Source organism: Sinohyriopsis cumingii, chromosome 6 (assembly GCF_028554795.1).
Source record: "Sinohyriopsis cumingii isolate HCF-2022 chromosome 6, ASM2855479v2, whole genome shotgun sequence".
NCBI classification, from domain to species: Eukaryota; Metazoa; Mollusca; class Bivalvia; order Unionida; family Unionidae; genus Sinohyriopsis; species Sinohyriopsis cumingii.
Window position 1 is genome coordinate 52,484,336 of NC_142966.1, and position 15,826 is coordinate 52,500,161.

The 15,826-nt window shown below is 34.6% G+C and overlaps 1 protein-coding gene across 2 annotated transcripts in view; it reads left to right on the forward strand.

The window, feature by feature from the left end:
• Positions 1 to 15,826, forward strand: part of LOC149796937 (phosphatidylinositol-3,5-bisphosphate 3-phosphatase MTMR6-like) — a 117,155-nt gene that overhangs the window by 73,103 nt on the left and 28,226 nt on the right. For both annotated transcript variants that reach the window (XM_089961616.1, XM_089961617.1), the window contains exons 7-11: positions 573 to 705; positions 2,898 to 3,007; positions 6,566 to 6,688; positions 8,974 to 9,227; positions 10,828 to 10,962. In XM_089961616.1, coding sequence (XP_089817742.1) covers positions 573 to 705; positions 2,898 to 3,007; positions 6,566 to 6,688; positions 8,974 to 9,227; positions 10,828 to 10,962 — 755 coding nt within the window. The remainder of the gene's footprint in view (positions 1 to 572; positions 706 to 2,897; positions 3,008 to 6,565; positions 6,689 to 8,973; positions 9,228 to 10,827; positions 10,963 to 15,826) is intronic.

A 15,826-nucleotide genomic window follows, 5' to 3' on the forward strand; every position in this document is an offset into this window, starting at 1 on the left:
GTCCATCCCTACCCTTCACTGACCCTTATTTTGCATGGAAAGTCAAATTGATCCATGTAGCTGACACTGGTCCCAGAGTCCATCCCAACCCTCCAGTGGTGTAGGTCCAGGTTATAACTGGAATCTACTGAGATCAATACCCTTTATATGCAAGAACAAACTTAAAGACCTAATAATGTTTCCTACCTTAAATATTCTCAGCATGTTTTTTATGTTTTCTAATTTCATGGTGTTTGTTTATGTAATCATATCATTATATGTTTTTTATCTTATAGGTGTTGTCTAATGTTGTAAAGCGATTAGAGCTTCTAAAGATTAGGCGCATACAAAAGTCCTCATTATTATTATTATTATTATTATATATATATAATAAAACGTTTTTTTTCCAACTCCTTGGAAGCCATACAAAATGTTCCATTAAAACTTTGAATAAGTCTTGGTGATTTTCAATTTGCAAATCTAATTTCCTTTCATGTAGTCCCAGTATATATATATATATATATATATATATATATATATATATATATATATATATATATATATATATATATATATTATTTTGTTCTATTCAGATTAATGCTATGGCCAATAAGGCTGCTGGGAAGGGCTATGAGAATGAGAGCTTCTACTCTGATATAAAATTCCAGTTCCTGGGCATAGAGAACATCCACATCATGAGGACCAGTCTACAAAAGCTGGTTGATGGTAAATGAATTGTCATTGCTTTCAATTTAAATATATGCAATTTTCTGGTTATATTTAAAGGGATGCTGTTGTTTAAAACTCCTGAGGATGTAATTCAAGTGAGACTTAGAAAGAGAAACATCTTCAGATTTGGAAAATGCTTGTTTTATAATCCAAACTGTTCTTTATTTCCATACAGTAATGGTCATATGTTAACCTGGAAAAAACCTGGGAAAGACCTGGAAATTTATATTTAGAAATTGTGGGAACCATGACCAACTTTTTATTTGTGTTGACACTTCATGGGCATAGTGAGCTTGTTGTCTTGCATTGTTGTCTTTATTCCATATCGTTATAGCCTTTTGGGGAAGTTGTCGAAATTGCTCAGTTCTTCCAGAAAGTCACTGGTTTGACTTACAGCAGGCATTATTGCTTTTACCTTGTATTAGGCCTAATAGGTGAAAAATTATTCTATCAAACAAAAACATATAATTTTATTTCTTATATTACGCACAATAGGTTGATAATTTATTCCATCAAGAATAAAAACAACATTTTGCTATTGCATCAATATTTATTCGCAAATGAAGTATGGATATATTCAAGTTTGAACTTTCCAATAGTCATATAATGCAAATAATCAACCTGAAGTTTTTAAATCACTGATCAACTGCATTCCAGTAATAGAGAAAGTATAATCGTTTGACTTATTTCAACATTTAATCACAAACCAGACAATAATGAAGTTCATTATTGTGTATTTAACTGTGAAAAAATTTGGACATATCTGCTGCAAACATATTTTCATGGCAATTGTGGATATTCCTGTGCTTCAAATAAGAACAGAAATATTGTGATAGAGTCAATTCATATGAAAACATATAACTTATAATGTTCTTGAAATCTTCCTATGTTGTTAAAGCTAGATAAAACTTGGGTCAGTGATGGATATAGATTATGCCATAGCAGTTTTGATTACGCCCCTATGGGGTGGGGATAGGGCTGATTTTAATAAATTTGAAATAACTACTGAGTTAGATGTTGCATGTTTTCTGAGAATTGTCGTATGTGATATTTGACCTAAGTATAAACACATGTAAAACTGAGACCCCTGGGTCATGCCCCAGGGTCTCATCCTACTTCTAACAACTTACCCCCTGGGTCATGCCCCAGGGTCTCTTCCTACTTCCAACAACTTAACCCTGGGTGATACCTCAGGGTCTCTTCCTACTTCTAACAACTTACCCCCGGGTCATAACAAAGAAACTGTCAAGATCGTAACCCTGTCACTATATATACACACACTGGGGATGAAAAGATGAATTTATACAAGTTATTGACATGGGCCGTTGAGTCCATTCCTGTCTCTCAGGACTTGTATATACAGGTACTGTATCATACCTGTCATCCGGTATGCTTTTGGTATAGTCATTACACATTTGGCATATTCCTTGCTTTTGGTGGTTTTTTTCCTAGTTGTGTCTTGCACTCAGATAAATATGGTTTAAGGTTTTTTTTTTGGTAGATTGAACAAAAATAAAGATGAAGCAATAAAATTTGTGTTTTTGGTTTTTATTTTCATCTCCACATATTGTACAAATATAAGAATAAGATGGGTTTCTTCAATTTGAAAATTTATCACATAGATTAATTATATTAAGGAATAAAATTTGGTAGTACACCAGTCTAGTTTTAAAAAGAAATTGTGCCAGATGTTAAGCAAAACAGACTTCTTTGATACGACCTGTTGATGTTATGTGACTAAAGAGTGTTTGAGGAGAGGGATCTTTTAAACTTTAAAGCATGTCAAATCAGAAAAGGGATAAGTCAGTATGATTTACATTTTGAAAAAGAAGAATATGAGAGTGACATAGTACAGGACCTAGGTTGAGCATTGCATAATTCATGAAAACTCAGCAAAAGTTAGACAATCATATGGACTAGTTAAAGTAAGTGTGGTAAATATAAAATTTGTCAGTGTGTGTTTTGTGTTTGTATTTGGTACTAAGAACTTTAACCAGCTGCAGGTCCAGGTTAATAGAAAAACTAAATTCATACAGTTTGTTGTAATTATGGCATGTACTATACAGACTACACTTTTTCGCCACATAGGTTTGGCTTTGACCTCTCTGGGAGTTGGCAGGTATGGGATATATGTGTGTTACAAACACAAAGTTCTAGTTGTAATTATACATGTTCTCATTATTTTCCAGTCTGTGAGCTTAGGAATCCATCCATGAATGCATTTCTGGCAGGACTTGAAAACAGTGGGTGGCTTAAACACATACGTGCAATAGTGGATACATCTGTATTTATTGCCAAGGTACAGTTACAAAAAATCAAAGCTAGATAGTACTACTACTAAAAATGATAATAATAATGAAGACTTAATATAGCACTTAGTCCTTTGAAGCTCTAAGCACTTTACAGTATTAGATAACACATAAAACAAATACAAAAACAAGATTACAAAAACAAACCCAAAGAAATTATAAAACAAAAACGTGCTGGCATTAATTAAGAAAGTAAAAATGATAATATCCTGAAGCCTGGATTATCAGATCCAGATCATTAGGGCTGTTCCATTTAAATACCCAGAGAAGGCACTTTAAAAAAATACATGCCAGGGTATTCAGGTTACTCAGAGGGTTCATATGAAAATGATAAAAAGTTCTAAATTGTTGTATCTATGGGTGACTACTCCACATTAAAAGTGCCTTCCCTGGGTCCCAAGTATATTTTACTGGAACAGCCCTTAGAGCAATAGATAACACTTTGTAATGCATACTGTACACGATATTCTTCAAGAACTGAATTGAGTTCTATGTGCTGGCTTGCTAGCTGGTATATAGGTGTATAATTTAATAGCAATACTGCTTACTTTTCTGGGTTAATTCGTGTCCCCCAGAAAGAAACTTTAGATAAGCAGTTCACAACTTTGCTAACTCCTTTGTACTATCAAAATCATTATGATGTAGCCAATTTGACTCTTCCTTTTTATCATCTGTTTGTGGACACAGTTATGACATAGTGTCATGAGTCCCCTAAATGTTCAAAAGTAGGTCAAAACTTACTTGTCCATTGAAGACCTGAGACAAAATGTTGGTTGTCATTAATACAGAAGGGATATTTGTGTGCTGTATGAATGTTCTTTTGATTGGGGGTTACAACAGAGTATGCACTGAGAACATGACATGCCTCAAAAATTTTAAACTGATATATTTTATTAGCCACCTATTTTATTAGCCACCTAGCCTCTGGTTGAGTGAGATTCTAGCATAGCCCTGTGTAGACTTAAAATTTACTTCCTTAATCATTGTCAGCATGTTTTTGTTTTGTAATTTCATGGTGCTTTTGTAATCTTTTCATTGTATATTTAGTGATTAGAACTTCTAAAGATTAGGCTTTATACCAAGTCCACAGTATTATTATTATTATTATTATTATTGTTGTTGTTGTTGTTGTTGTTATTATCATTATTATTATTATTATTGGATCATGCTTCATCTGTTGTGTGTCCATCTACATTTGGAATTTGAAACTAATTCTCAAAACCAACTGCACCAGTTTTGATCAAATTTGGCAGGAAGCATCTTGATATGAAGACTAACAGATTACTACAAAGGACATTAATCCACTTTCAAATATGGCCATCAAGGCTAATAATTGTTTAACTCTAAAAATCAAAGTGCTAAAAAAATGCTTAACATAATTAAGTTAATTTTGATGGAGGCACATGGGCATGAAGACCTTTCAAATATTTACAACTGCTTAAAAATATGGTCACAGTTACTAAAATAGAAAAGACAGTGTCACAAAATAATCAAGAAATATGCAAAATTGCTTCATAAAAATCTGTTACATAGAAATTTACCAAACTGGACAGAAATCATCCTGGCATGAAGATATTTAAAGTTGCTGATTTGATGTCAAGTATGACCACTGTTACTAAAAATACAAAAATCTTTTAAGTTTTTCTATTCTTAGTAATAGTGTCAGTTATTAGATAAAGGGATCAACAGCATCATTTATTTAAGCCTGAAGGTCTTCACACCAGGATGTACCCTTTCCAGCTTGATCAGATTCTAGCCAGTGGTTCTAGAGATGTCATTTAAATGACTTTTCAAAAAGCACTGAATAGAATTTAACTTCATTTGACAGGAAGTATCCTGTCATTGAGAGTTTTATATAAATGATGCTGATCTGCAGTCAAATATGGCTGTCATTATTAAAGTAGAAAATTCTTTCAGAGGCCTCCAAAATTTCTCAATAAAATTGGATTTTATCCTGGCAATAAGACCTTGTAAGTTTTACAAATAATGCTTATCCGACATCGGATGTGGCTACCATTACACATAGTAGAAACACCTTTAGATGGCTCTTCTCCAAAACTGGCAGATTTAATTTGACTAATCAAGATAGAATGAACTTGCAAGTTTGCATATACAAGCAGGGTATGTAACCTGTGATGAGGGAGATTGAGAATCACTGGTTTATGCAGCATTCTTCCATCATGTAGTCGTAATTTTTAACATTAACAAAATACTTTAAGAAAGAATAAATCATAAATTTCACTAAAAGTTATATAAATTAGCAAAATAATACATCTTTGGGATTAAATGGAATAATCTATAACCAAATGATGTAGAACAAACATGAAATAAAAAATATTCAAGTAATAATGCAAGTAGTTAAAAAATTATGAGTAAGATTGACCTGGAAGACAGTAACACCAGTAATACTTTTTCATGGCATTTTAAAATTTACCAACTCTATTAAATATACTAAAAGGTCTGAAATATTTGTTTTTATGTTATATATGCATTGTTTTATGTCATTTTATGCATGTTAAATGCCATGAATCACACATTATTCAAACTTATATTTTGTAGTTCTAGCTTTAAATAAAATAAAAAGATGCTAAAGACATAAACACTTTCAGATTTGACTAGTGTCATTAACCCAAATATCCAGACACTCCAGTTTTTTGGTTGCTTACCCTTGATATTTTCTGACCATAAAGTTAAAAAACCCCAGCAACAATAAAGAAATAACTTCAAGATATCAGAATGTTGTGACCATACCACAGTTCGTTTTGTCCACAGTTAACAGTATTAGACATCTTGCTCTGTGAAGATACTTAATATTTGTCACAGTATTTTTAGCAGTTACTGGACATAGACTAGAGAGCACGATTCAGTAATGGCTACAGCACCATGCTATTCACTAATCGTGGTCATGTCAAATTTATGCTGTGGAACTAGGTGCTCCAAACTAATCTTCCCACTCCAGTTTCATTACATCCATGAATTTACTTTCACAAGCTTATATGGTTCATTTACCAGGTGAGCAATATCAGGCCCGTATGGGCCTCTTGTTTCATAATTTGGGATTAAATGGAATGATCTGATATAATTTTTATTAATAAATGAATTTGTCTTTTTTCAATGCTTCTCTCTTTCTCACTCTCCAGTTTTATAAAATGTAATACAAGGATGAGCATAAGACCATTAAATGAGACAGCGTATGGAAGGTGTTTTTTAAATTTTTATTTTTGCTTGGATTATTTTGGAATATTACAAGTGCATTACTGTTTATAACATTTCACCTAATTTGCCATTATTTATTGCACAGTCCACCACATCAGGTGGGTCAATTACATGAAGTTTATTGACATTTTTATCCAACTAACAAATATCCATAATAAAAACATAAAAACATTTTCACATGATATTTCTACATTACTGCAATATCTTGGTTACCAATAAAACTCTACCGCGAGGGAAAAAAAAGCAAAGCCTACATACTTTTCATATTCTTATGGACAGCTCCTGTGTAAACAACTTGCAATCGATGCTCCATGTTCTTTATCTGTACACAGGCTGTGTTAGATGGAATCAGTGTTCTTGTCCACTGTTCAGATGGCTGGGACAGGACAGCTCAGACATGCTCTTTGGCTAGTCTCATGTTGGACCCTTACTATAGATCCATACAGGGATTCCAGGTAAGAAAAGTTACAATTCAATGTTTAGAAATCACCCACACTCTACCCCAATCTTTGACCTAATTTCAGGCTTTGGTGACTTTTTTATGTTCACTTGTGTGCTGATTATACCATCAATATTTTGATTTTTTGCACCTGCACTCATGAAACTTGGCATATGGATGCATCTTAAGGAGAATGAATCAACCATATTAAAACTAGGTCATTGTGACTCAACTGTGTCACTGGAGTATGTCATGTATTTTCATTTATTAGTTCTTTACATCTACAGTATCTTTTACCCTACTTCTATTTTAAGTGCATTTCCTAATCACACAAAGGTTAGGAATTAACTTCATTAACCTCCTGAATCAATCCCTTTTAAAAACAAAACAATTTTGTCTTTCACGTCTGTATACCCCATATAGATGCTAAAATAGTACCTATGGGAAATAATTATGTCAAGATACTAAAATAATCTTCCTTTGTCACCGCAGAGTTTGATTCCGATATACCAGATGTTCTTCAGCGTATGGTTTTGCTTAGTATAGATAATACCATATTGGTATGCCTTTTGAAATTAATTGGATCTCTCAGAAATTTTTTACTCTCACCACTCTTACCAGGTACACAAATACCTGTCCTGTAAGACCACCCCTTCAGCAAACAAAAAGGTGGTCTGTAAAGACAGGTGGTCTCTAATAACAGGCTGTGCAGGATGACCAGTTTTCAAGTCACAATCTTCAGAATTGTTTATGAAGGAAATATACCTGCAATATTATTCTTTATTCGTAGTTCTTGTTAAATATTGTATTATTTTATATAGCAATTTTATATAGCAATATAGCAATACATCTCTCAAAAATGTTAAAATTTACGATATATTTTTAGATCACATGTACATGTTTAAGCATATGAATAGCAAAATGGACAAAGTGTCATGTATCTTGTTCATTTGTTAACTTTGCATGTTCATCAGATTCAGAGGTACTGAAATTTAGCTTAAGAATTGCATGGTTACCTATGATAACACTTTTACATTTCTATGTATAAATTTCAGTGTTGCAGTTTTGATTGAGCTTTGGGTAAAGATGGAATATATATATGTACCAATGAATTAAATCAAAAGACAGAATTAACTCATCCAGAAACAAAATAAGTTTATTTAGAGACAAAAGCAAAACACATAATTCATTAAAGACAGCAAGTCAATAAACAGTGGGTGTAACTGACATCACCATGGTGCTTAGATGATGGCTTGGTATTTGGGTTTAATAACTGTGGCATCAAAATCTCAAGAAGCAAAATGATATTTTACAATAATAGTCGAAGCTGGAATACAGTAATCACTAATTAAAGACAAAGACAAAGACCTCGTTCATCCCAGGCATTACATTTTCATTCCAAAGATGAATGATGTACTCAGCCACTACATTGAAACCCGTTAAGATTTCTCATTAGAATATTATCATTGTGTTCAGTTTTTCTACAAAAGATAAAGAATTAACATGAACCTCTGAATTGACTACGTACTTCCTTGGATATTGCTTTTGAAGTAGAAATGGGGAATCATAATGGGGATTTACATGACTTAAGCACTACAGTGACAGTTAGTGACATGTAGTTTATTCTGGTGTATGGTCTGCAGCATATGACATTACCTGAAGGACCAGTAGTCAGACTGAATTTGTTTTGGATTTTTTTCTTCACTTAGTACAAACCCACTTAAGGATCATTTACATAGGATTCAGTAAACGTCTCTTGTGTTTATCTCAGTGTTTGCATTGCATTTATTTTTAGCAGTTTTGGGAAAAAATTATGCATGCTGGTCACATTCTGCAGGTTGTTGCTTGTGACGGTGCATTTATATAATAAACTTGATACATGCATGACGAGTGTGGCCATAAATGACAGGTGGTCACTAATAGAAGAGGTTGGTGAAGACAGGTTTTACTGTATTGTTTTGATGTATTATTTTTGCACAAAACTGATCTTTCACAGGCTGAGCACATATGGATACATTCAAGAAACTTTTTTGTTAATATTGGTAGAAATACTGTGGGATAACTAAATTCATATCTCTGATATTCAAAATATACCCACTGGGCAGTGATATGAAACTGTTTTAGTGTTACCTTAGGCTTTTTTTAGATTAGTAGTTTTATTGTTATTTCCCCTACTATTTGAAAATTTACTTCACTATTTATTTCTTGCAGGGGTTACTTGGTATGTTTACTGACAAATCTAATTGAAATAGGATTATTTTTGTATCCATCTAAATCTCCCTGTATAATTCTTCACTGCAGGCGCTGATAGAAAAGGAATGGTTATCATTTGGCCATAAATTCATGGACCGCTGTGGACATTTGGATTCTGTTGACCCCAAAGAGATCTCCCCAGTGTTCACACAGTTTTTGGATGGAGTATGGCAGATGATGCAACAATTCCCATGTGCATTCCAGTTCAATGAGCGTTTCCTCCTCACAGTTCATGACCACGTCTACTCATGTCAGTTTGCCACATTTATTGGTAACTGTGAAAAGGACAGATTGGACCTTAGGTAAATACCATTTAATAGGAATATTTTATGGTGGAGGAATTTTAGTAATTTTGTAGTCTTAGAGTAAGATTTTGAAGGAAAAAAATTGAATGAATTGACAACCTTAAATGTCATTACATCTTTCGATCCACATTCATTGAAATATTTCTAGAGAAAAATAAATCTCCTGTTATTTTTATCATAATCACAATACTTTATGTCCTTATAAACTATCTGCCATAAAATATGACAGTAGTCTCAATACCTTGTCAGAGAGTTTGCTGAGGTCAAATAATCATTGCCTCAGATTTCTGTTTTCCTTAAATCCCTTGCAGCAGAATTGAATTAAAGTTGTAGAGCCACCTGTTGTTTTAGGCCTTTTTCCTTTTTTCTAAAGAGGGTATACAGGAACAGAACAATCAAAGCTGCAATAATTTGTTTCCTGTTCAGATGACCCTTTTCTAGATTATGAACTTATTCTTAAGTTGTAGTGCTTGTGACAAATTTGATAATATGTTTGATTCAGAGGATAGAAAAGGTAACTTTGGTAATGCTGCATTGTTTTTGTAAAACTTTGTTACGTTTTTGTAATGTTTGAGTCTGTGATTTTTTTTTTTTTGTATTTGCATATGTATAATGCCTAAGGATTAAACCTTTCAGTGTCTTCACACAAAATGATAGCTATTATTGATTTGTGTCTTAAAAGAAACACTTTTACCTTTGCTTATTTGTTTCCAACTGCCCTATCCGTGTTTACTTAGTTGTTTTAGAACAATGGAGTTATGGAGCCAAATCCTTGTACCTGCTTAAAAATGCGTATTTTTAGATTCATATTGGAGTGAAATGGTACAATTGATGCATATATACACATACATATCCAAAACCAAAACTGTCAGTGAAACTTATATATATATATATTTTCATAATGTAGCAACCAAACAGGGAAAAGGGCGGAAAAGTATTTTTTTTTTCAAATATAAGTATTAAAAATGTGTCTTTGGATAGTGACATTTTTGTCTACATAATCAATTACATCTCTGGTTCATTATTTCCAGATATACACTGGATAAGTCAGTATTACCAAATTACTGGCATTTAAGTAGTTCTCTGTTATTGATTATCTTTGGGTTGATATATATTTTATTTAATTGTATTAGGTAAACATAGAGCTATATTCGGGATGATAAACAATGAAGCATTCTGTGTGAACCTTACTGAATTGCAGTTAGTTACATTTCATGAATGAAAACCAGAATATGGACTTGTATGCATATCAAATTTAAAAGAAAACATTTTATGAAATGCATGACGTATCAGCTCAGGTTGGCTGCAATGGCATGCTGTAGAGGTGAAATGCATGACGTGTCAGCTCTGACAGGTTGGCTGTAGTGGCATGCTATAGAGGTGAAATGCATTATGTTGTATCAGCTCTGAAAGGTTGGCTGCAGTGGCATACTATAGAGCATGGCACTTAACTTACCTTGGCATGATATAATCTTCATCTGTTACTGAATGCTGTAAAAACCTGTAAACATAGTCAGTTAATGTTGACACAGAATAGAAAGAAATGTACATGAGGTATAGTTTGTAATTTTTTACAGCTAAACTTTCTGACTAATAGGTTGACGGAGAGAGCATATTCCTTGTGGGGCTTCCTGACAAAACACATGACAGAATACCTAAATCCAGTATATAGAAAGGAGTATGAGATCATGCAGCCCATCCTAATTCCTGATACATCGCCACAGGCAATCAGGTCAGTACATCCTCATGAAGCCAGTCCTAATTCCTGATACATCGCCACAGGCAATCAGGTCAGTACATCCTCATGAAGCCAGTCCTATTTCTTGCTACATCTCCAAGGGCAATCATGTCAGTACATCCATCAGTTATTGACTTTCTTAACAGATGACCTGTGATATCTGACCATGTCATAATCATTTATCTCCCCAGAAATGTATTGTAGCATTGGATTAAGGATGGAGTAGCATGACAAAATGTTTTCAACAGTATCATCATAAAAGTGAAATAAGTCAATTAAATGTAAATAAAGGTACATACATTTACATTGTATTCTTTATTTTCCAAATGTACATAATATTTTCATGCCAAAAACTAATTTCAGTCTTAAATAATAAACCTATTTATTTTATTCACAACTCAACATCTCTTTTTTTTCACCTGAAAGGTAGACCAACAATCAGGAATTTTATTTTGTTAGACATTTTACATGCACTGCGAAGATTTGTCACACATTTATTCACTGGATCAGGAGATGTGGCTTTTGAATTGCTACCAAAATGCAACCTCTATGGAAGCAAATGTTAGACTTTTTGTAAACATCTCAGAGTGCAGACGAAGGCTTGAGAAATCAGTGAGATAACTGCACTAGTTGCATAATGCACAACAGTTATTGATAGTACCATTAAAACTTGTGTTTTAATTTCAGCGTTGGTTAAATGATACGTATATTTGCATAAAAGTATGGTCACTTTCTTTCTCTCTCTCACTACCACTCTTTCTCCCCCTCTCTCTGGACAATAAATACGTCATTTGAGAAAGAGTCTAGTATATTTGGTACATGTGTTTAAGTGTTGTTTATATTCCACAAAACCTTCTAAACATGGTATTTTACTGACCCATTTGTCATCCAGCTTTAATTAATGGCAGAAGTTTGATAACTTAACATATGATAACTTAGATTCCACTTGACAATCATTGATATTATGTGAAGCTCTTTCACTTGGAGTGATGTATTTAACAGCCCCAATTTGCAGCAAAGCAGTTAACATGAAAAGTTTGATTATTGATTGATAATTGTCCATAATTTAATTTTGAAATGAATAATAATTTGTCATGATTCCTAGACTAATCTCTGTTTCTGTCTGTTTGTCCTTGTGTCTGTCTTTCACTTGGTCCAGGGCTTGGTGCCCCAAGATCAGACATTTTCAGCAATTTCAATGGTTAGGGCTAGGTCTAGACTGCCAGTCCAACCCTGTATTGAATCTATCTCAGCTGTAGTTTGCTGTCTTTAGCAATTCTGCTATAGTTCTTTCTCTCTCTCTCTCTCTCTGTCTCTCTCAGGAATGAAAGGATTAGGTCAATTGTATAATCAGCTTGCTTCAGCTATCTTGTTTAGGCTTTGAACACACTCATTTACCCCTACTTTAATACTTTTATTTCTCACCTTCAGCTCTTTTATGCACTTTTAACTGTAACTCTACATTTGACTAAGACATGCTTATGAAGAGAACCACATTTTATTAGAGAATTTAATCATGCATTTTTATAAAATAGTTGCTGCATATTTAACTTCCTTAACTAATATACAGTATTGTTTAATCTAGAATTGGGAGGGTGGATTGCATGTACTTGAAAATGAGAATGAATTTACCTGACTTGAGAAGTTTCGAACATAGTCTTTACATCAATGTTTATGCAGAACTATAAATACTGAATTGTACAAGGAAAGATTTATTACATTCGTTGTAAGAAAATACAGGATACATGAGTATATGCATCATTCTCTCCCTCACTCATTCTCTCACTTTCTCTCAAACAAGTCAATATTCATTTTTGCATATATTCTACAACAACAAAATCATAACTAAAATAACAATAATGCTTATAAAAAATATTTAAAAATATGTTTTGGCTCTCCATATGGGGACTGCTCATGGGCTAGAATCTGAATGTACAAGACTATGATTCCCAATCGGTGCTATGCTGACTCCAGCATTAAATTGTATTCTGGGCTGATCCCAGCTCAAATAGAATTGGTGTTAGGCTGATCCAAGCTCAAGTAAAATCTGTGCTAGGCTGATCCCATTGTTCAGGTGTATTCTGGGCTGATCCCAGCATAAGGTTCACTTTGCACAAAGCTGATCCCAGCATTATAGTATATTATGGTGGGCTGATCCCATCTTCCAGTGAATCTATGCTAGACTGATCTTAGCATTATAGTCTTATAATTGTGCTTGGCTGATTACAGAAATAAAGTGTATTATGGGCTGGTCCTAACTGTGCTAGGCTGATCACAGCTCAAGTACAATCTCTGCTTGGCTGATTCCAGCATACTAGTGTATTCTGGGTTGATCCTGTCTTAACTAAATCTATGCTAGGCTGATCCCCACATAAGAGTGGTTGTTGTTGTTGTTGTTGTTGTAGGGTTTAACGCCATTTTTCAGCACACATAGGCTATACATGGCGGCCAGTATTAATTTTGGAGGAAGAACCCAGGAAAAACCCAGGAAAGGACCACCGACCCATGAGAAGCTACTGGCAATTTTTCTCACATAGCCACATTGGCTGAATCTGAGACTTGAACCGGCGCAGACAGGTGACATGGCAGTGATCCCTAATGGAGAGCGCTTTAGACCACTCGGCCACTCAGGGCCCCCCCATGCATAAGAGTGTATTCTGGGTTGATACTGCTACAGCCAAGAAGAATATACTTATATTGATGTCACATGGTCTTGAGTCATGGAACCGCCAAAATGGTACATGGGGGGAATAGTTTGTTGTTGTTGTTGTTGTTGTAAGGTTTAACACCATTTTTCAGCACATGATATGCTATACATGGCAGCCAGTATTAATGATGGAGGAAGAATCTGGGAAAACCCCAGAAAGAACCACCGACCCACGAGAAGCTACTGGCAATCTTTCTCACATACCCACATTGGCTGAATCCGAGACTCGAACCCACGTAGACAGAGGTGAGATGGCAGTGATCCGTAACAGACAACACTTTAGACCACTTGGTCACTCGGGGCCCCCAGAATAGTTTGACATATGCATTTAAATGTAAATATCTCGCTAACTGCTAATCTCATTGAGTCAGAAATTAAGGCATTGCATAAATCATCATACTGAATAATTTAAATGTAAGTGATATGGAGGTCTTAGGTCTACTTTTAAAGTCAAAGTCTATAATGGAAAGCCTTGATGTGTTGATGATTACATGTTGATTTAGCACCCTATGTGACAGCTTTGTATTCAACACACTCTTTATCCAGTTCATGGTTTGAAAGGATCTTTCACACTCTTGATCCAGTTTATGGTTTGAAAGGATCTTTCACACTGTTGATCTTGTTCTTGGTTAAAATAGACCTTTCACACACTCTTGATCCAGTTCATGGTTTAAATAGACCTTTCACACACTCTTGATCCATTTGAAAGGATCTTTCACACTCTTGATCCAGTTCATGGTTTGAAAGGATCTTTCACACTCTTGATCCAGTTCATGGTTTAAATAGACCTTTCACACACTCTTGATCCAGTTCATGGTTGAAAAGGATCTTTCACACACTCTTGAAACTGTTCATGGTTTAAAGGGACATTTCACACACTCTTGAAATTGTTCATGGTTTAAAGGGACCTTTCACACACTCTTGATCCTCTTTATGGTTTAAATGGACGTTTCACACTATGAAAAAGATGTTACCATTTACTCATGGCTATAAGAAAAACTGTCCAATTCATAAGTGGATTACTGAGGACAAGTCTTCAAGGGTCAAGACAACTGCATGTTAGTAAATAATAAACACAGCCGAACTAATATGACACGTGTTCCTTTCCATTTAGAACCAGTATATCAGTAGGCTTGTTAATGTATTATTCCTTCAGTATCTGAGATAATGATCAGAAGTTTAAAGTGTTTCATTTACCAGCTGTAGACACAGTAAGCATTTTCATTTACCAGCTGTAGACACACTAAGCATTTTCATTTACCAGCTGGAAACACAGTAAGCATTTTCATTTACCAGCTGGAGACACACTAAGCATTTTCATTTACCAGCTGGAAACACAGTAAGCATTTTCATTTACCAGCTGGAGACACAGTAAGCATTTTCATCGACCAGCTGGAGATACAGTAAGCATATGATGCTTATTGTTGCCAGATATTTCAAATATACATTAAGGAATAATCCAGAACATTTTCTTTAAGTTTTCAAAACAAGTAATGTTTGAGGATAAAAATTGTGCCTTTTCTTTTATTGACTTAACTATTTGTTTTCTTTCACAATATTTACTATTAAATATCAGAGCAACTCATGCCATTTTCCTTCATGAAATTATACTCATGACTTATATGTTCCAAAAATGAACAACATTCAGAACAAAAACTTGAGCAACGATAAGAACTGCGTATCAGAACTGTGCTGGTAAATGGTCTAGGGGAGAGCACTGATAATACAGGCCTACCAATAATGGCCTAAGGGAGAGCACTGATAATACAGGCCTACCACCAGAAAATAGCCAAGGGGAGAGCACTGATAATACAGACCTACTACTAGTAAACTGCCTAGGGGAGAGCACTGATAATACAGGCCTACCACCAGTAAATGGCCAAGGGGAGAGCACTGAAAATTTAGACCTACTACTAGTAAACTGCCTAGGGGAGAGCACTGATAATACAGGCCTACCACCAGTAAATGGCCATGGGGAGAGCACTGATAATACAGGCCTACCACCAGTAAATGGCCAGGGGGAGAGCACTGATAATACAGACCTACCACTAGTAAACGGCCTAGGGGAGAGCACTGATAATACAGGCCTACCACCAGTAAATGGCCAGGGGGAGAGCACTGATAATACAGACCTACCACTAGTAAACGGCC